At 39.9% G+C, this 26040-nt stretch overlaps 1 protein-coding gene across 1 annotated transcript in view; it reads left to right on the top strand.

Moving 5' to 3' along the window:
• The first annotated feature begins 211 nt into the window (after positions 1-211).
• mtor (mechanistic target of rapamycin kinase) overlaps positions 212-26040 on the top strand; it is a 222836-nt gene continuing 197007 nt past the window's right edge. The window contains exons 1-2 of the mRNA XM_084388404.1: positions 212-311; positions 1058-1212. Coding sequence (XP_084244530.1) covers positions 1093-1212 — 120 coding nt within the window. The 5' untranslated portion in view covers positions 212-311; positions 1058-1092. The remainder of the gene's footprint in view (positions 312-1057; positions 1213-26040) is intronic.

Genomic DNA, 26040 nt, shown 5'->3' on the forward strand with positions numbered 1-26040 from the left:
AAAAATTATATTAAAAATTCACAGACAACATATGTTCACATTCATGGCAAAATTCAAACGGGACCAGAAAATTATTATTTTCTCACATTCACTTGCATTGACGATTTTTCAACCTAGAGGTCCAGTGGGGTTAGCGGAAGGGGCGGGACTTACCAGCTTTCCTCCTGTTTCCGTCCGAGCGAATGGTTGGTTAAACCAAAACTGGACAGTCATAGACGGAAGCGACGTCACTCCGTTTTTGTGCCCGCCTTCTGTATTTGCAGTTTCACGAGTGCAACACATCTAACGTTAGTGCAAAACCTTTTACACAAGTAAGAAATATTGCATTTTAAAATACATGAATCCTTTTTAATGTTCTGTTTGATATTACGTAAACGGTTAACAGTCACTGGTGCTAATGATGATTGTAGGTTAGCACCTTTGGCTAACCACTATGCGTCCTGTTATTGTGTTCTTCCATTATTCTATATTATTCTACATGCGCGTCTATTATTTTCATCTGAGCATGCTTTAATAATAATAATATGACGTGTTATACAGTCGAGATTGTGTATCCTTTGTGGTTAAAGATTTGGGCTAGGAGCTGTGAAATTGTAGGTTAAATCCTTGATCAGGACACCTAATTTGGGGGATTGAATCACTTAAAATTGTTAGCTCCTGTATGTGTTTATGTTTTATTGAAATGGGGATGGGCTTTGTAGTGGTGAAAATCTGAGCTGTTAACCGAAAGACTTGGTTCAAACCCTACAAGGGATGAATTACTTTTACTGTAGACATTAGCATACTGTACATTTATATACTTTAACTAATTGAATTGACATTCACATTTTTTATAAAATTATGGCAAATATATTTTTCATAAAGGGACACTGAATGTCAAATATATTTTCAATGGAAGGCTTTTTATTTTCTGGAAGTTGTAAAAGTTTATTTTTTTTTCCGAAATACAGTCTCAGACAGCACTGCTTATCCTGGACATCAAAATGTTTCTTCACTTTAGTTTCTACAGTCAGAATAACACAGTTGTTTCTGATATGACATGTTGTTTGAATTACAGGTAGATCTACTGATAGCTGCATCCCAGCCGCCAGCATGTCTGGCACTGCCACAGTTCTGCAGCAGTTTGTGAGTGGTCTCAAGAGTCGCAATGAAGACACGCGTGCCAAAGCTGCCAAAGACCTCCAGCATTATGTCACTACAGAACTAAGAGAGGTAAACTTTGATCTATTTACATAGTTAAACTTCATCAGCAGAGTGAGAGTCAGAACCCTAGATTTGACCACAGTCAAAGGAATAGTCTATATGTTTTTACTAAATGTAATGTCTAGGTACCACATCTGCGACTGTCAGAAAACAGAGACTCGTCCTTCAGTGTGTTTAAACAAACAAGAAAGGAAACATATTTACAGTAAATACACTTATGGAAGCATAACTGCATGTGCATGACCACAGGCCTTTGTAGATGTTCTGCAAGATCCGCTAACAGGAATACTGCCAGTAACAAATAGTACTACTTTAATAGGATGATTTAGAATTTAAAGCTTACAGGGCTCAATGCTAAAGGATTTTCTTAATTTTCTAGTGGCCTGGTCTCACTAGTGGTTCAGATTTTTTACTCACCCTGCCTAAATTTTCACTGGCCCCACCCCCACTGCAAAAAAGTTGTTGTTTTCATTGTTTTTGACACATGTGACTTATAAATAAATAATAAATAAATAAATAAATAATGTTGTTATGATACCAACATTTTACATACCGGTGAAATTTCACAATTCTAATTTCAATAACTATATAATATAATATAACTAACAATAATAACTAACAGCAACCTAACTAATATAAAGTTCAAACATGTTTAAAGACAAACAATCAGTAGTAAATAAACAAATCACAAGCAATAGCACAAATAAATACAATAGAACACAGACACAAATAAAATAAACAGTGTTTTTTAGGTAGGTCCAAGAGTAGTATTCCGGAAAGAAATACTGCAGGAATTAAATAAAGTAATCAAATGTAAAATAAAAGGATAGTCTTGCATATTATTCACTGCATAAATTAAATTAATTCTTATTAAAGCTATAATAGTTATTTAGTGAAGAGCAAGGGCGCACTGGCCATCTGGAGCACCAGGAGTTTTCCCAGTGACCCACTGGACAATGTGGGCTGGCCTGTTGCTATATAAATGTATAAAGATGGAATAATAGTACATTTATGTATAATTCTGTAAGCCCAGGTGAATCCCCTTGTGCCCCACATGACTCCAAATGATTAACTGATTTGGCATGCTCTGGCTTAGTGCAGCGGTCTAACAGCGCTCGCCAATGTCAAAATGTTTGAGATGGCCAATCAAATCAAACCAAAGAAGGCGGGTTTACTGTTCACAGAAGTCGAATCCATTTGAACAAATTGGTTGAATGAATGAAAGACTCTTTCATTAAGACAGTGACTTGTTTCATACCTATTGGCGATTTTAGTTTCATATTTAGTTTCAAAATCTCAATTTTATATTTCTATATTCAATATATTTTTTATTTAAAACATTCATCTTATTACATTATTTATGCATTTGTAGACAGTCTGTGTTGATACATCTTAATGCCACTTCAGATGCAGCTTCCGTGCCACCTCTGCAATGCAAAGATGGAATTTGTCTGATAGCCCTATGATGTCTTATTATTCTAATTGCATTTATTTATTAAATTAAAACATTTAAATAAATGGGGACATGCATTTAAAAAGGTTAGAAAAGCTGCCTTTATAAAAGTAAAAATGACCCTGTAAATCGATTTAAATATCACCTCTTGTTCTGGAAAAGTTTCTGTCATAGTATAGGTTTGGGGTTATTTTTCAGTTTTTATCCTGGCATCACTGTTTTCTGCAAAAGGTTCTCCTTTTTGGTCTTATAGATATGGCCTCCCTAATGTTAAACGATTGAAAATATCCAGGGTTGCAAACTACTGCTCACCTTTAGCGAATTCTCCAAAGGTGGACAAACACTATAACCACTAGACGTGTTGTTGTTCAATTACCTCGCCTTCTTTAGGTGTTGATCTTACCCGCATCCATTCAGTCTTTGTATTGTGGATCTTTTGTCCGAACCTGGTGCTCTCCTCATTTACGCGGTCGATTAATACTTGACTATTTTGCAGAGTTTCAGCTATAAGACCAATGTCGTCGGCAAATCTTAAGTTGCGGAGCTGTCTTCCGCCGACACTTGCTCCGACATTTTCCATGTTTTGTCTGTCTAGGGCAAGTCTCATGATGTGTTCCAAATACAGGTTGAATAGATCTGGTGACATTATGCAACCCTGTCTAACCCCGACTGTTTGTTTAAACCAATCTGTTGTATCATGGCCCACGATTACTGCGCTCTCGGCTCGTTTATATAGGTCTTCCAACAAACCGATCAGCTTTGGTTGCAAACCGTAGTGATCAGGGTGGGAATTATGTAATTTTAGGGGCCAGGCCATTTGGCCTCCACCTTTTTTTTTTTTTTTAGGGGCACCAAGGCCATATGACAGGGCACAAAGGCCATCGTACAATTCGATGGTTTTCCCATTCAGATTGATACCATAACATCCTAATTTGGAATAAGACATGGATTATGACTTTTTTAATAAAAAAAAAAAAAAAATTTTTAATGAGAGAGAGAGAGAGAGAGAGAGAGCGCCATTACATCCAGAAGGTATACACCCTCACACAACAATAGAAACAACACAAATGCCAATAAAAGCATTCAGAAACAACACAAATGCCAATAAATTAATAATTTCCTGCATTGTCGAACGCTCTTCTTCATGTGTTTCAAATATGGACTATAATGTTCAGTAGAGCGCCCTCAGGCTGCTGGTATGAATTGAAAACACAGCACATCAGTTATCAGCGCTCATAATATTACATCGACGCATTTGGCTATAAATTCAATAAAATATTATTCCTGTCAATAGAAATCTGATGTAAACTGAGAATATATCAATATTTCTCCAAATCTGCACACTTTTGAGCTAAAAGCCGTGAGGGACGTTGTTTTGTGAATCGCTTTCATGACGACAGCACAGTAGTTTTTTATGAATGGGAGCGTCTGACGCTCATAATTCATATTAAAGGTATCGACTCATTTTTGCATTTCATAACTCCTGACACAAATTAAGACATAACTGTCAATATAAATTTCTCAGAATAGTGTTCAAATACTGAAACGTGAGTCTTAATATCTTTTTAATGATGTAAGTTATAGTTTGTCAAGGTAATAACATTAAATCTTATAGTAACTTTGAACTATTAAAAAAAAAAAAACGCTTCAGTGCGCCGACGCCGTTACCTCTGGAACCTTGCATAGGGCCCTTTTCTGAAAAGGGCACTTATCTACTAGCAAATAGATTTTGATATTTTTAGGTCAAACCGTTCTTGTCTGTCAGTCATATAATGCAGGTCTATGGTCACGGTCTCAAAGAGCATCCATCCACAGAGTCCAAATTAAAACAATTCCCCATCGTAAGTACACATTGATGGCCTAAGACACGAAACGAGCGGTTTGTGTGAGAAAACGAACAGTATTTATATCGTTTTTACCTCTTGTTGTAACACAGCGACGTCCAAGTGATCTGAGGGCGCCCGCGCTTCCTGCTGTGTGACGTGTGCGCAGACTGGTGCATAGATAGACATATAGATTTCGCCTTGGCTACGGCAGTTCATGAACGAATGCCGTAGCCAAGGCGAAATCTAGTGTATATATCTATGCACCAGTTTCGACAACAGAGTGTCGTTCTTCTGTTGGTGCTGACGTTACATGCTTCTTGCACTGCTGTTTTGATGCGTGAGATCATCGATGTGATTATGACACTGCACCTGCGCGAATCCACAAACTAATTGAAGTTCAGAGACTACTTGGGTGGAACTTGGACAGGGCCAGGGCACACAGGCCACTGTGGCCGTACGATGATTTTTTTTTCACGGGGCATGAAGGCCAAAGTGTAGGGCAACGGCGGCCATGGCCGCGTGGCCGCGGTATAATTCCCACCCTGGTAGTGATGCAAGATCGCCCAAAGCGCTTCATGCCACACTCTATCGAATGCTTTCTTGAAGTCAATGAAGATCATGTACAGCTCGCCATTTTGCAATTTGGTATATTTTTCTGCCAATAACCTTAGTGAGAATATTTGCTCGATTGTACCCCGACTAGGCCTAAAGCCGGCTTGTTCCTCTGACATCAGCCCTTCAATACGTGGTTTCATCCTGCTACGTATGATTTCCAGTATAATCTTACTAGCGTGACAAATGAGGCTGATAGTTCTATTATTCTCACATTTTGTTGTGTCGCCTTTTTTAGGGATGACTACTATCAAGGACTGTGTCCACAGTTTAGGGAATTGCCCGGTTTTCCATATTTTATTGCAGATGTTGTGCATTACCTTAACTAGTGTCTGGCCTCCTAGCCGAATTAGGTCCCCTTCTATGCGATCGACTCCGGGTGCTTTGCGTTGTTTAAGATTGTCGATTGCCGCTCTCACCTCCGACTATTCATCGAGCACACTTTTATCCACTGACACATTCTGGTTGTAAAGGTCCTTACAATACCTATGCCACCTAGACTTGATTTCATTTTCACTCGAAAGCAGCTTGCCTGTCTCATCTTTGACATTTGCGCTCCGGACTTTGAGTGCCAGTCCGCCCGAAACTCTTTTACCTTGCTGAATAGCTTTCGCAAGTCAATTTTTCTACTGGCTGATTCGAGTTCTGTGCATTGCCGCTGTGTCCATTCTTGACAACATCTACCTAGGCCCATTTTAATGTCTTTAGATAATTGTTTGTACTTGGGTTTTAGACTTGGATTGGCATTCAGCTGTGCCTTCACCTCTCTTCTTTGGTCAGTGAGCAACAGCACCTCTTCACTAATCCATGGTTTTTTCTTCTTCCTTATGAACCCAATTGTTTCTTTCGCTGCTTCTTGGATGTTAGAGTTTATTACATCTAGTGCTTTGTCCACATCTTCTGGTAGGTTCTCAAGCATGGCGAATTGATTTGCTAAGGCTATCTGATATTCAAGCCTCACAGTAGGCTGCTGGATCATCTTTTCTATGTCGATTCTAGCTCTTGTTCCAATAGCCCGCTGGACTTGAAACCGTACCTTGATGTTACTTAAAACTAAGTTGTGATCTGTTGATCCGATCGCTGCACTAGGAAAGCTGCGAGTGTCTGTGAACAAACTTCTCCTTCTTTGATCTACCATTACAAAATCGATCATGTTTCTTGCACTGATAACTTTTCTGTTTTTACAACCAGGTGCTACGGGCGATGTTTTCTCGGGTGCTGCCCACGTCCACTTCTGTGTATCTTTGTGTTCAAACCATGTGTTCATAATACACAGTTTGTTCAGCTGACAGAATTGCAAGAGTCGTTCACCTCTTTCATTTTCTTCACCGTATCCATGATGGCCTATAACTCCCTTCCACGTTTCAAAGTCTGTCCCGACTTTAGCATTGAAGTCTCCCATCACGATGCGTATATCGTTTTTTCCTGCTTTATTGAATCCGGTCTGGAGTGCAGCATAACATTTTTCCAGTTCGTCATCAGTGCTCATACTCGTCGGAGTATATGCTTGGACGATGGTAGTATCGTGGCCTTGAGCGTGGAAACGCGCCACAATTACTCTTTCTGAGATTGGATGAAATTCAATCAAGCATTTTTTGATAGCAAAATGGCGACTCCTCCTTGCCGTTTGTCGTTGTTACCAGAGAACAGGAGCTTACAACCCTCATGCTCCACTGTCCCGTGACCTTTCCTTTCGTACTTCAGACAAACCGATAACTTCCCACTTAAAACGCTCAAGTTCCTTTATGAGCAGTTCCAAGCTTCCATCCTTCCAGAGTGTTCGGACGTTCCATGTACCGATTGTCACTTTGTGTTTGGCAGTTAAAAGCCATTTAATTTTTCCAGTAGCCTTATCACATGTGTCTCCCAGAAAATTCGAGACATTTTGCACGTCGCCCCTAGTAACCATTTGGCGTCTCCGCTCACACCCTAGTGGTCCCAACGCGGGCGTGCGCATCACTTGTTTGTTTAGAACTAGATTCATTATTGGTTTCTTGGGGTTAAATTTGCATGCGACTCCCCAGATCTCTCATGCATTGCATGGTGCCGTTGCCCTTGTAAGGTTCATCCGCCTTTGCCGAATATTTATACTCGTGCAGGACTCTCATGCAGTCTGCCCGTGCGCTCATTTGCTCAATCCATAGACCATTGGCACTTCACGGGTTTGTGTTGGTAAAATTTCTTGGCTCCGACAACTGTCGTGCAGAGGTGCGTTGCGTCCCGGTCTTCCGTCCCCAGTATAATAACGACCAGTGACGGTGGAATAAGGTGTTTGCACTTGCACGCTTGGTCGGACCCGTAACCTTCCCAACACGTTGGGCGCAGTTTAACGTCATGCCCGGGACGGGCTATTTAACAGTAACATTCACTTGAGAAATTAAATAATCAAATGTAAAAACAAAACAAAAAAAAAAACACTTGCATAGTCTTCACTCTAAATTAACTATACACTGATTCTTGATAAAGATGTTACAGTTATTCAGTCAAGCAGTGGGTGATTTTCTATTTTCTTTTGTTGTTTGATTAACATTAATGACACAGATAGCAGCAGGTTTGTTAGGCTGCTGTCACTTGATTCAGACCTGCACGGATCCAATAATATGATACACACACACGATTTCGTTCTCAACTGTTTACGTTCACAAGATATTACAAGTGTAACGGTTCAAATTTCTCATGGTTCGGTTTGTATCACAGTTTTAGAGTCGCGGTTTGTGTACGGTTTGGGATGTGCTATGTCCTATGTTCAGGGGGAAAAAAGGAGAACTATCAAATAAAAATAAGAACAAATAACCAAACTACAAGTATAAGTACAAGTAATAAATACAATAGAGCAAAGATACAAATAAAATAAACTGAGTTTTTCAGGTATCTAACAGTTTTCAGGTACAGAAATTGAATAAAGTAACCAAATGTAAAATAACACTGCACTGTATAAATTAAATAAAGATTAATAGAATCGAATAGAATCGGGCATTTATATAGCGCTTTCATATGTACTACTGTACACCCAAAGCGCTTTACAATCATGTCAGGGGATCTCTCCTCAACCACCACCAGTGTGTAGCATCCACTTGGATGATGCGACGGCAGCCACAGTACAACGGCGCCAGTGCGCTCACCACACACCGGATATAGGTGGAGAGAGGAGAGAGAGTGATAGAGCCAATTCAATGTAAGGGGATTATTAGGAGGCCATGATTGGTAAGGGCCAATGGTGTGTGGCCATGACACCGGGGTTACACCCCTACTCTTTACGAGAAATGCCATGGGATTTTTAATGACCACAGAGAGTCAGGACCTCGGTTTAACGTCTCATCCGAAGGACGGTGCTCTTTGACAGTATAGTGTCCCCGTCACTACACTGGGGCGTTAGGACCCACACAGACCACAGGGTGAGCACCCCCTGCTGGCCTCACTAACACCTCTTCCAGCAGCAACCTGGTTTTCTGGTAATCCTTATTAAATCCTTACAAAAGCTATTCAGTCAAGAGCAGTGGGTGATTTCCTTGTCTTTTGTTGTTTAATTAACATTCAAAACGCACAGCAGGAATATTAGGCTGCTGTCACTTTAAAGGTCCCGTTTTTCCTGTGTTTTTGAAGCTTTGATTGTGTTTACAGTGTGCAATATAACATGTGTTCATGTTTCGCGTGTTAGAAAACACAGTATTTTTCACACAATTTACTTATCTGTATACCGCTGTTTTCACTGTCCTAAAAACGGGCTGATAACTTCCTTGTTCTATGAAATACGTAACGAGTTCTGATTGTGCCAGCGGTTCCTGTGTTGTGATTCGACAGCAGCTTAGCGCACGTTGCCCGGAAAGGTCACGCCTCTTACCATAACGTGGAAATGCATGCGCTCAGTGTTATTATATGAAAATAACAGCGTCTCGACGACATGGCGACAAACACACTCTACAAACGCAACTCTTCCTCTTCTCCGTGGGAGCGCAACAAGACCACGCCCCCTTTTTTTGTGAATTCCTGTGGGCGGAGGTTAGTCAAAAAACTGTTCTAGTGACATCATTAAAGCAGGAAGTAGAGGGATGTAGTCCAAACTGGCCGTTCGCTGTATGCTTTGAAAGGGGACTTCTGTTAAATAAAATATCTCGCTTGGCATTGAACTTTGAGCTTTATAATTTTACAGGTATTATTTATGCTCTAACAGCAACATTACACACTAACCAAAGTTTGAAAAATGGGATCACGAAGAACAGGACCTTTAAAACATAATGCACGGATCCATACTGATATTGAACACATGCGTTGTCTTTCTCAACTGTTCACTTAAGACAATACTCGCCAAGACGGGCATGTTGACATAAATTTTATGTGAATTTGTCTGTTAAAGCGCAATAAGACTTGAAAAAGAACACTTTTTAAATGTTTTTTATTTTTATGTATTTGAGCGTTGTATGAAATGCGAATTTCCCTGTGCGCTCTTCGGATTTGTGCGCGTGCAAATCTTATCAGAGCGCGTGCATGCGCATTCTCTTTTGCGCTTTCTTGCGCTTGAATGTTTAAATTGGTAAGGTTTTAAAACACACGCAAATGAGTTTAGTTTAAACACTGATAGCAACGGGCTGATCTGTAGGGATGCACAAAATATCAGCCACCATATCGTTTGATATATGATAATTTTTTTATGTTATCGTTATCGGCCTGATAAGAAAATTTGGCCGATATATTAAAGCGGATAAATAATGGATTATTTCCTTCAGTTGAGACACTTCAAATTGCTTGAAATATGATTGAAATCACTTCAAAAAAGGAAAATACAGTTAATTGCAGCATGTCCAGCGCTTGTCTGTCATTTAGGCTACATACAATTATAATGAGAACTTTATAATTGTGTGCTTGGGACATGCCTTTTGATAATTTATATAAAAGTTTGGATTTAGATTTATCGGCCAATATTTTGGTGATCGGCTTTCAAATATAAAGAATTATCGGTTATCGGTATCAGCCAAAATGTTCATATTGGTGCATCCCTACCGTTCAGGTCTCACCTGCTCTCGTGCTATCAACACCGGGTGATGACGTCTTAAACAACTGGTCATGTAATTAGAGCATACGGCACTCGCATTGAACAAAGTTTACAGAGAGTAACATATCTGTTGTAACTAGGGTTGGGAATCGAAAATCGAAGACTCATGCGCTGTTTTATGTGCTGTACACACATCCAAAACGTGCGTACAGAAACAGTGATTTTAATGTGATTTTAAACCATTCAAGCGCGAGACGACACACAATGTTTTCAGTGCTGCAGGCATGTGAAACTATATTGGATCTGTGCAACTCTTAAAGTGACAGCAGCTGTCTTTATAATAACACTAATCAAACAACAAAAGACAAAGAGAAAATTCACTTGTTCTTGACTGAATAACTTTTGTAACTATATTTGTAATGTATATTTTATTTATAAAGTGCTGGGTTTTTTTCATTTGATTACAGTTTCTGTACCTGAATACCTGAAAATCTTATAATCTTTATTCAGTTGTATCTATGTGTTGAAATTGCTATATTTTTGTTATTTTTTAATTACTGTGTTTACTTGTCTTTGATAACGTTCCTTGCGTAAGTGTTCTTTAGTCTGTTTATTTTTGTTCATGGTATTCAGCTACAATTAAATGGTTTGCAATAAGACTAAATGTGAATGATATTGTAGTGGATTTTTTCCCTAAAACCCGACTATCTAGCGTCTACAAATCGACACTTAATAAATAAATCTGTTGCGTCTAGTCATCGACACAGAGCGTCTACAAATCGACACTTAATAACCTTTATACTCCAGCTCTTTGCGTCTTCAGTCGACAACTGGCCGAGTCTCTTACCCTAACTTACTTGCTTCCCTAAACTTACCTGCTGCGCAGCAGAAATTAACAGACAGACATCAGCAAATGTCCTCTAAATGCTTTAATAACGGCCGGGAGAGTCTTCGAGCAGTTCTCAGAGAAACTCTCCCAAGAAGAATCAAGGCCGGAGGATCTCAAACAAATTCCATTGAGAAATCCCACCGTAAAACACAGATACAACAGTTTTTATAGAATCGAGGTATGGCATAAATGTCAGGCTGCATTACATAATTTCCTCACTATTTGATTGGTTCTTCATATGCAAACCCCTCTGTTACTAGGTAAAGCAAACTTTGTTTTAATGATGACTTAATTTGCTAATCACAAGATTCTAACAGACTGTCTAGTTTCATTTCCCAAACTAGGCTATGTTATTTTTACATGCATACGCACACAGTCAAAGTCACAAGTTTTCCATTGATTTCGTACAGTACATCCTGTTCAAATGTTAGATGTTAGGAACATGGTTAGTTTAATATACAGTTTAAAATTTCCACGACAATATGTAAGCTTTTTTATTTTTTATTTTTTTACCTTATTGGAATCTAAATTATGAATCGGTAAGATTCGTAATCGATAAGCAGAATTGAAATCGGAATCGGAATCGTTAAAATTCAAACAATGCCCAACCCTAGTTGTAAATAGTATTGGGAAGCCAGAATGCGTATCCATCGACTGCAACATACATTAGCGGAACTCTGTCTGTCTGTTTTACACGTTATTTTCAACAAAGCATATTATAGGTGCGACGTCAGATTTAAGATGAACCGCGGTGCAAGTGCGTGCTGACCTTGGGTGGAGAATGGTACGGTTAGATTATTTTTACAGAGAACCATTACATCCCTAAAAGACACATCCTATTGTGTTTACGTGATTATTCGCCATGATGTGCATTTTGACATTTTTGACCATTCAATGATCTGCGAATGAGTACTGAATTTGCGCTTAATAACTCTTTTTAACATCAGACACATCCTACACTTGCATGTTTCTTTGTTGCTCTAAGATGGGGGCAGTAGTGGCCTAATGGTTAGAGAGTCAGACTGGTAACCTAAAGGTTGCGGGTTCGATTCTCAATTCAGGCAGGAAATGACTGAGGTGCCCTTGAGCAAGGCACTTAACTCCCAATTGCTCCCCGGGCGCCACAGCAAAATGGCTGCACACTGCTCCAGGTGTGTGTGTCCACGTTGTGTGTTCACTACTCACTACTCCTAATGTTTGTGCACTGCTCTGACTTGGAGGGGTTAAATGGAGAGGACCAATTCAGTTCACGTTTCAATTCACACAATCCTTGATGTGCTGCGCAGATATATTTTACTCCCTGTTCCAGGGAGTGGAAGCAGAGCTCTGCACGTACATCCTGACTCCTGCTGTCATACATCGATGGAAATGAAGGAATACGGCTCAGAATGCTATCGTTCTTAAAGTACCGGTACTAATAAAATGTTGTATCGTACCATTTTTAATAGCAGCATGATACAGAATATACCCGTAACTGTTAGTAGTATCTGATTCCGCAAATAGTTTGTTTCTGAATATAAAAATGTTGACACATTGTAACGTACTTACTCTGGCGCTAATTTTGGATAAAGTGATGTGCTTATTGTCGTTTGTTATTGTTTTACAAGCAGAATGTGCAAAAAAGTAAAATTAAAGAGTAAACAAGATGGATGAAGCTGCTACTCCTGTCTCGTGTGCTTCATTGCTTACTAACTCCTGACAGATGCCATAAATTGGCGGCGACGACGATTAAAAATATTTTCACTATCGTCTGTCACGAAGATGGTTGTTACTAACCTGCCTTGCCCGAGTTTTTTCCTGCATTGCCCCGGTAAGCCTGCTATGCTGTTCAGCACATGGCTGCGGATTTTTGAAAATGATCTATGGGTTATTGATGCTACCGGGGATGCCTGTCCGGACGGAAGACGGATAGCTGTACTGCTTCACTGCCTTGGCTCAGAAGGACAAAGGGACACCACTCATGGGGAGGGATCTAATGTCTGCACTGCATGTGAGGATTGAAAACAATCATGTCCTTCCTCCTAATGCCCTTCCTGTGCCTGCTTCTGTGCCAGTCTTTCAGTACACTGTTGCTGAGTCAACTAAGTTTGGATGTGCTAAAAAACTTTATACACCAGGTAAAGCTGGATGAAACCGTTACACCTGTGCACCAGAAACTTTGCTGTCTGCCACTCTGTTCATAGTGCTGTGTCAAAGTAATTAAATCGCTTGCAAGCAGCTGGGGTGATAGAAAGCATCAACGTCTCTGCATGGGTGTCAGCAATTGTTGTTACGCAGAGAAAAGGTCAGGTAAAAAAAAAAAAAAAAGGTGCCTTGACTTTAGAGAGCCAAATAAAGCAGTTATCGTGGACTTTTTTTTCATTGCCACACATGTATGAACTACTCTCTGCTCTAAAAGGTTGTACCGTTTTCTCTACCATCAACCTAAATAATGCTTACTACTAAGTACTGCTAGACTGGGTAAACCCAGCCCGATCTGCCGGCGATTTGATTTTGGACTGGAAACCTGATTCAGGCTGGAAACCTGTACATTCTTCTATCCTGCTTCTGTTACAAATTTGCGGGGACCAATCACAAACTGGCTAATCCACCTGGCACGCTATATTAATCCAATCCAATTCCTTTAACCTCTCGACGATGCTCAATGGCTTCTTTAGTTTAGCAAACAAATCGCTCGAGTGGGTGTAAATACCACTCACTTTCATGTTTTTTTTTGCACAACCTGCAAAAATCGCTCGATGCCATTGCTGCTTCTGTAAACCGCTGATCAATGCTCGATTCAATTCTCGATATAGGTGATTCAAGGCTGCTCTCTGATCTGTGCTGGTATCCCTAACACACAAAGGACATCAGGGAGAGGTACTCTTGATGCTGTCAGTTCTTGCCACGTGTGTCAGCTCAATGACAAAACTGTCAAGCTACAGTCACATCCTTCTCCTCTCCAGCTGGTGCTGCTACCAGATGGAACATGGCAGAAAATGGCTGTGGATATAGTTGGGCCATTTGACACTGCTGCATCTGATTGTAGGTTTGCTATAACATACTGACTATTACAGTAAATGGCCTGAGGTCTCCTTTACGTACACTTTCACTAGGGATTATGTGGTTTCGTTTCTATCTTTAGTCTTCAGCCACCATGGCAATACATTGACTATAGCTGTTGATAACGGTGTTCAGTTTACATCTGCTGCTTTCTCTAATTTTCTGGAAGGAAGGAAAGAATATTCGCCACCATAATTTCTCTCTCTACTACCCGGCAGTTAATGGTTCTGTAGAGAGGTTCAAACGTGTGCTCAAACGGTCTCACAAAGCTCGGTATAAACATTCTCGGTCAACTCAGGTTTGATCCAGAGTTTGCGATTAACTCTGAAGCGTGTCACCTGAAAGTGTGACACGTGTGGCAAACAGCCAATCACACAGAACATGGAGCGTCAGTTTGCTTTACTTCTCGTGAGAGAGTCTACAAACTTACCTGGGTAGCAACTGAAACCAGCTTTGTGCAACAGGCCAATGGTATGCTTCCCATCTCACTGCATTTCCATGCACTATAACAACTCCGGCTGAGAGCAATGCAACTACACTCATACCACTTGACCTAAACATGATGTTCGGAAGCCTAGTTGGTTGAAGGACTGTTACTTAGATCTTTGTTGCTCTTCTGGATCTGATGTGTAGATGTGTTTACATTGCTGATGCAACTCTGATGTTCTATGCTGTTCTTTAAAAATGGGGAACATTTTGTGTTCATAAGTAAATTACTATTTTGAAAAAGTTTGTATAATAATGTGATCACGTGTGTGAAAACGGAAGTAAAAGAGTAAACAAGATGGATGAAGTTCAGTACTCCTGTCTCGTGTGCTTCATTGCTAATTAACTCCTGAAAATACCACACTTTATCTGAGGTTAAATCACAAAAGATTGGGAATACAATGGCACGTAGAGTACAACGGGGCGCACCAGGGCAAAAGGCGCATTTGACTTTATTCTCTTTAAAAAACACTAGATGGCACAAAAAATTCATATCAGCACTTTTCTTAAAGGGGTCATATAATGGTACAAGAACTTTTACAAGTTGATTGTACTGAAGTGTGTGTTGGCAGTGCCTGTACACAACCATCATATAATGATAAAAATCCATCCAGTGTTTTTTTTAAATCTCCTTATATATTTTCCCCTGTCTCAAATCGAGCCGTCTGACCGTGTGATGTCACACGGTCGGACGCCCCTCCCACGATTGTTAATTGACAGCAGCGTTTCAACACAGACCTGCCCTTAGCGAGCTGTCATCATAGTCCACATTGTTGATACGCTGGAGCAGAATGGCGTCTAAGTGATTCTGGTGTTCTGTTCTTGGGTGTAATAACGAACACAGCAGTCATTTTGATGTTCCTAAATCTGAACCGCTGAAGACGCAGTGGCTGAGTTTTGTTTTCGAAGGGAATATTCCCCACGATCAACGTCAATGCTTTCATGTTTGCGCGAATCATTTCTCACCAGACTTCTTTATAAACGAGGGTCAGTATACACAAATTCTAAAAAACTCTATGGCCGCCGCCATCTTTGCCTGCCGCCATTACTGCGTGCCTGCATGCCTGCAAAGTGTGACGGTGGGTGTGACACTTGCCGGTGCCCTCTAATGACATTTCAATGAAAGCGGATCCTGCTCATGAAAGAAAATGTCTTGTGAAAGGGAACATTGGGTAGATGATGTCAGACAGTGGCCAAAACTTACCGATAAAGGTAATTTATTGACAACATAATGTATTAATGGAAAAATGTGTCAGCCAAATGTAATGTAATGTAATGTAATTAAGACGTGTATTAATTGATGACAACAATAAAACCGAACGCTGTCATTACTAGCTGTGTTGCTGATATGTTCACAAGCTTCACAAGTTGCAAATAACTATTAGCCACGACCAGTTGTAGCAATAAAATACATGTTCTTACAGGTATTCAAGATTATTTTATTAATCATCTGGCATGCGATGAGCTTCAGAACCTAAACTACAGGGCATTGATTGAAGGTCAGAATTACATGAGCTCCGGATGGATTGGCCAGATACTGCATACCATCACAGATGAGCTCATCACATTAAAAGGTGTCGTGAGGTTTTCACAGGCAGTGAACTCGTACCATAATGTGTCAGTAACAATACAGAGAGAAAACTGCAAAGTTCTCGAAGTAGTGTGTGACTGCATGGCCGGCCGAGGGAAGTGTTGTAGCCATACAGCAGGGCTACAGTTTAAAACTGTACATTTTAACTATTTGCAATTGCTGTCTGAAACTGTTGGTTGCTTTGTTAGATTTTCTGTTGAAATACAAATTAATATTTGGTATACTGTGACCTTCTTTAGCCTAAGGACATAATCTATACAATATTAACCATATCACACTCACACTTTCCCATGACAACTTAGCTCATGACACACTCACAGACACACACACACACACACACACACACACACACACACACACACACACACACACACACACACACACACACACACACACACACACACACACACACACACACACACACACACACACACACACACACACATGTCTGGTTCACTATCTTTGTGGGGACTCTCCATAGACGTAATGGTTTTTATACCGTACAAACTGTATATTCTATCCCCTTACACTAACCCTACCCCTAAACCTACCCATCACAGGAAACATTCTGCATTTTTACTTTCTCAAAACAACTCGTCCTGTGTGATTTATAAGCCTTTTGAAAAGTGGGGACCGCTGGCTGGTCCCCACAATGTAGGTGATCTCAGGTTTTACTATTCTTATGGGGACATTTGGTCCCCACAGTGTAATATAAACAAGGGCACACACACACACACACACACACACACACACACACACACACACACACACACACACACACACACACACACACACACACACACACACACACACACACATTTCAGGTGTTTCTTATTCATTCAGTACTGTTACGGATTAACTGAGGTTGCAAATTACATAACCCTGCACAAATACTTACAATCTCATCAACACCTACCAGACATAACATTACACAAAATTTTAAAACCCTTCAGCCTTCGAATTGCTTGCTCAATGTGAATTCTGACATTAGCTAGGCGACGTGTGGATGTCACCTCATGTTCAGACAGCTCCTTACGTCCACGTGTGAATGCAGGAAGAGCTAGACTCACTCCTGGAGGCAATATATCCATGATAGTGAATCTGCGATCTGCTAAAATCTCATCATCAGGTGATGAACAAAACCACTGTTCTTTGTGATGAAATTATCACTGGCCCTTCCACCAAAAAGCTTTGATACAAACATGACATAGCCATTGGGGGTGTTATGATGTTTGTAATTACTGTAAGTTTGTGATCTTTTTCTTAAGTTCTTTAGCCTTTGTACAAAGACCTCTGTACAGTCAATGATGCATGTGGCTTTAAGGATAGTTTTTGTGAAATGTCTTGGGCCTGATTCTGTTCAGTGTATCCCTGGGCAACCAAGCAATCACCTTTTCCCTCATGAATCTTGCAAGGATTGGTCTCCAAAATGTAAATATTTCAAATGCCGTGCTTCTACTCACCCCAAATCGTTTACCCAAGTCAGTAAACAATAGCCCCAAACGAAGTCTCATTAAAACAAGCAAAAATTGTTCATGGAGGGCCAATTTGGTATTAAGTGGTTGTGAGAAAAAAGTCGACAAGACTTGCAAAAGTTGCCAGAAACTGTCAGCACATAAACCTGTATAAAATATAAAGTCTTTGTTATTTAAATTATGTGCTGATACTGATGGTGTTGGATCTGTTTGAGTCCCACAGTCCTTCATCGGCTTGTTACCGCAGTTGAAACTGTAGTTGTGCTCTATGTGATCTGGCCACTGGGTTCCGACATCACACGTCTGCAGAGGCATATTCTCGTATCTCGCATATTCCAAATTCCCGACATCCACATCTGTTTCCATAGCTTCAGGTTCAGTAGTTGAGTTCTGGTGTAATGGCTGAAGACATCTTCTTTTGGGGGGAGGTCTAGCTGGTGTTACCTAAAGGGAAAAAAAGAAGAGAGGTTCATTAGTTAAACAAGACAATCATGCATATTTAAATGAACGAAATGTGATGCAATAATATGGCTATCCAAAAGACCTACTTACATGACATTCATAACCCATGAACAACACAGGATGGGGTTTTCTCTTGTAGGTTGTCCATCAGGAAAATGTATTCCACACACCTTAGAGTGGTAATGAAGATGAATACATAATGAGCGATGCATTGGTGGTAAAAGTACTTCTCAAATAAGTGTGAACAAGACAGCACTTTAAATAGCACTCTGCACTTTCTCTTAGTTAACGTCAAACATGCACAATTGCACTTTACCATCCTATTTATGATGTCCTACTTTTTGTGGGGTGAGGGCCAAAACTGTTGTTTATCCTGTCCTGTCCATCTTATTTGTTTTGTCTAGTCTTTTGTGACAAGTCTCCTGTTGTATCAGATGTACTATATGGCACATATTAGGTTTCTGCAAGGACAAACATCTATCTATTTATAGTTGACATAGTAGTTTAATTATCTTTTTATCCAAAGCAAGCAACGAGGACTAACATTTAAGCTGATGCAAAGAGAGGAACTTCAGTTTACCAAGCAGTAACGTAAGAGCTTGAGAAAGTTCCAGTTACACAGCAACAAGATATTGCTAGCAAACTTAGCTAGCGCTGTTTCACTGTATGTTACACCCACTGCATGCAATCTGTGGCATTAACAGATTTAACAGTCAGAGCCAAACTTACCACAGTATTCTTGTTTGGCTTGAAGCCATCTCGGTTTATGTGTTTCATCCACTTTTGACGCACATCTTGGTCCTCTGCTCGACCAGGAACTCTGTGTAATCCGTATGGCCGTAAACATGGGCAGTCAATGTACAACAAAGGTTTGTGAATTTCACAAACGGTTTTATTCCAGGCCTGTAGTTTTGTGCTGTTGTTAAAACAGCCAACCACACAACACGCTCTTCCCGGCATCACTGGACAGCATACGAAAAAAATAAATAATAATTCGTACAGCTAACATCTGCTACAGCCGCCTCCGGGACGCGAACTTTTTTTTCCCAGGATGGTAGGGGAAGACTCATTAATATTCATTAGGGAAGTCATCCCTGATTGGTCTGATGACCTACCCCTAACCCCGCCCCTAAACCTACCCGCCACTGGGGGTCTGATGACCTACCCTAACCCCTCCCCTTAACCTACCCGTCACTGGGGTTATGACCAATCAGGGATGACTTCCCTAATGAATATTAATGAGTCTTCCCCTACCATCCTGGGGAAAAAAAGTTCGCCTCCGGGACCAACACGCTACTTCCGCTACTTCCTTAGCAGCAAGGCACGCAGTAATGGCGGCGCTGCTTTACTTCCGTGTTTCGCCGGATTTGTGTATAAAGCTGGTTTTGCTAAGAAGCATTCCTGCCGTGACCTCATGTCAGTGCTTCAGCCCTGACAGTTGTACCTAACACTGCATAGATAACGTTACGCATCACTGACAAGCCTACATTTACCGAAAATACGTTTTTCATGACCATTAGCTGTAACATCAATCTGTCAATGAACTAACGTATACATCAGTAAACACATAGCGTTCGTACCTCACTACTCTACCCTGCCAGTACATACAAAGATAGATCAAAGTGACATTACGTTAACCAACCATTCAGAAATGTCCTGTCCGAGCCTTAAATGTCAAACTTTTTCGGGGCCGTCATCTTGTTCTGGGTCTGACTCCGGTTCAAATTGATATGGTTGCACAGATGTTTCCTCAGAGACTCCCGCTGCCATTCTTTCTCCAAAATATACCCTCAACTGTTGTCAAGGCAACACTCCACGTGTGTTGTGTCAAAACGCCCCACAGAACAGAGGGGCGGGGTGAGCAAAGCTCATTATCATTTAAAGACACATGCACTTAAATGGCATGCTGAAAACAGAGCTGTTTTTGACCAGGTAAAATGAGTGTTTTCTTACAATACTAATGAGAATTTTTAATTAAAGTATATTACAAACTTTTCATTTAGACCCTAAAGAATCATATTAACTTGTACAAAAATGGCATTATATGTCCCCTTTAAAACCTTCTTTTGATGATGCACGTGAAAAGCAACGCAAAGTTGAATTATTATTATTTTTTTCTGCAATCATGGGAGTAGTGAAAAGCTAATTTTTCTTAGGGTTTGCCTTTAGCCCCGTTGTACCCTGTCTTCTAATACAGTGTCTCAGTCTCCACCGGGCTAAAGTAAAATAGTAATTCAGTTACAAGGTTTGTATAACCTAAACTACTTTAGTAAGTAACTCCACTAACAGTACCTGCTGTTCAGTTTGCATACTGCTGCTCTCCTTCTACTCACTTTTGAACTCGTTCTACTCTTCATTAAAGCTCCAGGTGAAGGGTGGCCAGATATCACAAAAAAGCAAAACAAGCCCCTTAAAAACCGCAATATAATAAACAGACATGGCAAATACCAGGGGAACAAATATAAACAATATAACTAGTATTACCAATATCTAACAAAATGAAAAGGCAGGAATTATCATTTATTATGAATAAAATAGTTAAAAATAAAATATTAAGATATTATAAATTGACTGAAGTAAAACAATAGCATGAGATGAGATAAGAATTCAACAAAATTTTAATTAAAGTTTAATTACACCTATGATTTGTATTTAATATCAGTCAATTGGGGGCTACAGAGAAGGCTTCAAGGACAATAAAATAAAATTCTAAATCAAGTTTGGAATCAAATCTATGCATATATTGAATCGCAATTCGATACAAAAATTGAGGATCATTTTTTAATCGAACCGGGTCCCCAAGAATCGATTTTAATTGAATTGTGAGATTCCAAAAGACATACATAGGACATGAAGATATCATAGGGGAACATATTTCACAATATTACTTGTCTGATATATATATATATATATATATATATATATATATATATATCAGACAAGTAATATTCTCTGTCTTGTCATGAAGATGAAGTTCTAGTGAAATATGTTCCCCTATGATATCTTCATGTCCTATGTATGTATTCTGAGTGGCAGTTTCTAGATGATGAGGTTATGAACCGTGATAGCATTGGAAATAATTAGCCAAAATTTAGGCCTACAGTATGAGCCCTTTACCGTGTTAAAGTGATATAAAGCCATAGGATAGCTTTAATATTTTTTTGTGACTGGGTATGTTTAGGCATAAAATAATATATATATTTTTTTAAACAGTCAAACTTATTTAAAAAACACAAGGCTTAAGGCATTTATTTTAATTTAATATCGATATCTGCAGAGTTGACAGAAAAATGTTACACACGCCGTAGCAGATTAACACAACAAAGAGCTAAAGCCCCCACAGTCCGGGTACAGGACCTGGTTGAAACACTCATGTATCTAGCTGGCAGAGTGCCAAAACTGACGCGGGGATGATATATCACAGGGAGTGTTAATAATGAAGCAACAAGGGTATATTGCTGCCCACGGGCATTCATAACAATTTCCACGGCGAGGAGCGTGCAACGGCGAGGAGCGAGCAGAACAGTGATTTTTTTTTTTTTGTTCTTTAGTTCATTCCTACTTCCATAGGAATTAATTGAAAACGCTCGCTCTGCTTCACTTGGCTCTGCTTTTCTTTACAGTAATACACTGTTCTCAAGGATTCATCCAACCCTGTTTAAAAATAATCCAATACTGCCCTCTTTTGGAAATACTATATATTCAATCGGTAGTATTATTTTATACAGAAATAAATTATTTATAATTCAGATGAGAATAAAGTTAGTGTTAATTAAAATTGTAAAAAAAACAAATATATTGATCTGAAATCTACTATCATTTGCTGCAAATAGGTTGACTATTTTATTATTATATTTTATTACGCCTATAATGAACCGGCTGCGATGTCAAGATTGCAATGCTGGAATGCACAGTGTGTGTGTGTGTGTGTGTGTGTGTGTGTGTATGTGTGAGGCGCGGGCATGATCGAATAGTGGAAACATAAAAACATAGCTGTAAGTTGCTACTCCGTCATTTTGTAATAGGCCTACCTGATTTTGAACACAAGAGGGCAGTATAGCCCTATGTATGATTTTTTTTTTTTTTTTTAGTAAACACATTCTGGCTGTTTTTAAACTTATACATTAATTCTTGAATTGAAAAAACTGAATAAACCCAAAACTGGGTTTAGTTCTGATATTTGTATAATTTTATATAGAAATAAATGATCTATAATTTCATTTTTAGAATAGAATAGAATAGAATAGAATCGGGCATTTATATAGCGCTTTCATATGTACTACTGTACACCCAAAGCACTTTACAATCATGTCAGGGGATCTCTCCTCAACCACCACCAGTGTGCAGCATCCACTTGGATGATGCGACGGCAGCCACAGTACAACGGCGCCAGTGCGCTCACCACACACCGGATATAGGTGGAGAGAGGAGAGAGAGTGATAGAGCCAATTCAATGTAAGGGGATAACCATAGGCCAACGCATTTGGCTATAATATTATAGTCTATCTACTTATATCAAGACAGATAACAGATTGGACCAGGGCAAACAAAGCGCTAAGTAGCTAAACCAGGAAGTGAGATTAGGCGGATGGCGCCACCCAGTGCTACTTCCGGAATAAAGGGGAAGATATGATGCTTTTACTGTTTCCTTTTTTGACATTACTTTAATCCCTCGCCATAGCAAAACCGTTTGAGATATTTAGTATCCGTTCACAATTTAGCATCTTTAATGTATTTCATCATGTTGAAAAAGTTTGGTGGGAATAAAATAAACCATTTAAGAGGAGTGGGTAAAAATGCAAAGGCTGATTTTGCAAATAAATCCACATTCAAACCAAAATATCTGACTTCCTGTTGGTCGGAGCTAATGACTGTAAATTAGAAAGTTGTCCGGCTCGATGAGACCAATATATGTACTGATATTTGTAACTGTTGGTAAAACTAACAATAGTTAGACCACTTTTGACAAAAGCATTTTGAAAGTGACACACTTCCTGCTGCCAGTTGGTGGCGCTATAACTTTGACTCACAATAGTTACATCCATCTGATCGGCCTCTTACCACGAACACACTGCTGAAGTTTCATCAAGATCAGTTAACGTATGCAGAAGTTATATCACTTCGTGTTTCTCTTTTCTCGCCATAAATTAGTTTCCTCGCCACGGCCAAACCGTTCGAGATATCAAAAATCCGTCCGCAATTTAGCATCCTCAATGTCTTGACTTCATGCACACCGAGATTGGTAGGGATCGGATTAATTTTCTAGGAGGAGTATTTCACATTCCACAGCAAGCGTTTTCCAAACAACCCATAATAGCCGACTTCCTGTTGGGCTGGCGTAAAACTTGAGATCTATATGTGTACTGAGTTTCATATTAATTCATGCAAGCATGTTTGATCTATGGACCAAGTTGTCAGACCCCGTTCAAGGGGGCGCTGTTGAGCCCCCCTGCCACGCCCGGGTACCAGCTTCAGCCCGGCCCTCATAGCCGTGGGTTCTGACCTATGTGCTAAGTTTCAAGAGTTTTCGAGCACGTAAGGGCCCCAAAAGCCCCTGAAACCTTGAAAAACAAGAATTAAACTCAAAAGACAGAGAGAGAGAGGGAGAAAATCCACATTCAAACCAAAATATCTGACTTCCTGTTGGTCGGAGCTATTGAATGTAAATTAGAAAGTTGTCCGGCTCGATGAGACCAATAGACATACAGATTTTTGTGACTGTACATAAAATTAACCCCCCCACTTTTGTCAAAAGCATTTAGAAAGTGACACACTTCCTGCTGCCAGTTGGTGGCGCTATAACTTTGACTCACAATAGTCACATCCATGTGATCGGCCTCTTACAACGAACACACTGCTGAAGTTTCATCAAGATCAGTTAATGTATGCAGAAGTTATAACACACTTCCTGTGTCCCATTATTCGCTATAAATTCGTTTCCTCGTCACAGCCAAACCGTTCGAGATATCAAAAATCCGTTCGCAAGAATTCATCCTCAATGTCTTGACTTCATTCACACCGAGTTTGGTGGCGATCGGATGAATTCCCTAGGAGGAGTATTTCACATTCCATTGTATGCGTTTTCCAAACAACGTATAATAACCGACTTCCTGTTGGGCTGGTGTAAAACTTAGAGCACGAAAGTTGTTCGGCCCAGTGGCCCTTTCAGGGCTTGGGCCCTAAATATAGTGACCTCTAAAGCCAATGTTTGTAATGTCTGTTCAGTGCTTTTTCTGTGACTAATGTAATGTTTAAGAATTTTCTTAATTTTGTGGATTTTCTTAGTAAATATTAACATACAGTTATTTGGCCATTGATTAATTGAGCACATCATGTACAGTATATTAGTAGAGCATTTTTGAGGTGTGTTAAGGGTGTACTCACACTTGGTGATCTGAACCGTGCCCGAGCACCCAATTTGACACCCAAGGTCCAGTTCGTTTGACTAGTGTAATCACTCCATACTGGTCATGGGTACAATAAAAAAAACGTGCCCTGGCCTGCTTGAAGAGGTGGGTTGAGGTATGCATAAATTGTGATCGCTAACTGTGCCAGAGCATTGAACAGCTACTACTTTTGTGTGCTCTACTGTAATCATTACAACAAACATCTTCTATTACTACTTGGACAAGAGATCCTTTCTTCAAAACATGAAGTTTCAACTTAATGACGTATGCATGCTCAGGGCCGGAATGTTAAGTGCAATGTGAGTGCAGGCCTGTGGGGAAGGGGGTACAATCGTGCTTGAGTACGGTACAACGTAACTCTGCCAAATGTGAGTACGTCGTTTCTTTAAAGCAGGGGGTCCCCAACCACCGGTCCGTGGGACATTTGGTACCGGGCCACACAGAAAGAATAAATAACTTACCGTATTTTCCGTACTATAAGTAGCTCCGGAGTATAAGTCGCATCAGTCAAAAAATGCACCATGAAGAATAAAAAACATATATTCACTTTATTCCGGAAGTAGCACTGGGTGGCGCCATCCGCGTAATCTCACTTCCTGGTTTAGCTACTTAGCGCTTTGTTTGCCCTGGTCCAATCTGTTATCTGTCTTGATATAAGTAGATAGACTATAATATTATAGCCAAATGCGTTGGCCTATGGTTATTAACAACTGCTGCAACGTACTAAAGTACATTTCACTTGAAGCTTTTGAAACAATGCCACAATCAAATTATTTAATAGCTGTGTCTTTCTAATAGCTATTACTTAGTTATGAAGATGTGCACAAACACTACTACATGTAAAGTTTGAAACATTATTACACCACAGTTTGTTTGCTTAATCACCAGATACATTTGCAGTGTATAGCCAATAGATGAGAAAAAATAGCCACGAACTGGTGTAGAAAGAAAGTAGAGCCTCAACTAGATGAACAAGAGGGTAACGTTAGCTTAGCTAACTGCTAGCTGCAATTTCTTATGCTTTGATCTCTAACACAAGTAATGTCTGTAAAATAAATCCAGCGACTGAATTCTAGAGGACCATAGCTTTCAAACAAGGTATAGCATGTGTATGTGTCCTGTAGTGAGACCATTACAACATTAGATGTTTGTGGCTAATGTAGGCTAAACACTACACATCGGCCGGGCTGCGATCAGACAGGCAGACGGGTCATATAAACACCTAAAAGTCGTTTAAAAATTACCCCGAGAAACAGTGCATTGCTGTGCTGTGCTGTTGGTACACACGTACATAGCACATTTGGCACAAATTAGCTTATCTTATGTGACATTTTATCAGTGAGACTTCTCTGCAGTTCTCCTCGAAATTGAATGAGGGTCCGCTAAACCGGAAGTTGGTTTACAACGGAAGTACTGGACAGAAGTAAAAGTGGGCGGGGCGGAATAAGGTGAATAGCCTAAGTCGCACTGGACTATAAGTCGCATTTATTTCAAAATTTATTTCACAAAAAAAAAAAAAAATGTTACAGACGGGACAGTTCTCCGTTACGGACGTGAGCGCTCTGAAAGCGGCACTAAAAGACTGCTTTAAAACTTTCACAGAG

Source organism: Rutilus rutilus, assembly GCF_951802725.1.
Source record: "Rutilus rutilus genome assembly, chromosome: 19".
Classification (NCBI taxonomy): Eukaryota; Metazoa; Chordata; class Actinopteri; order Cypriniformes; family Leuciscidae; genus Rutilus; species Rutilus rutilus.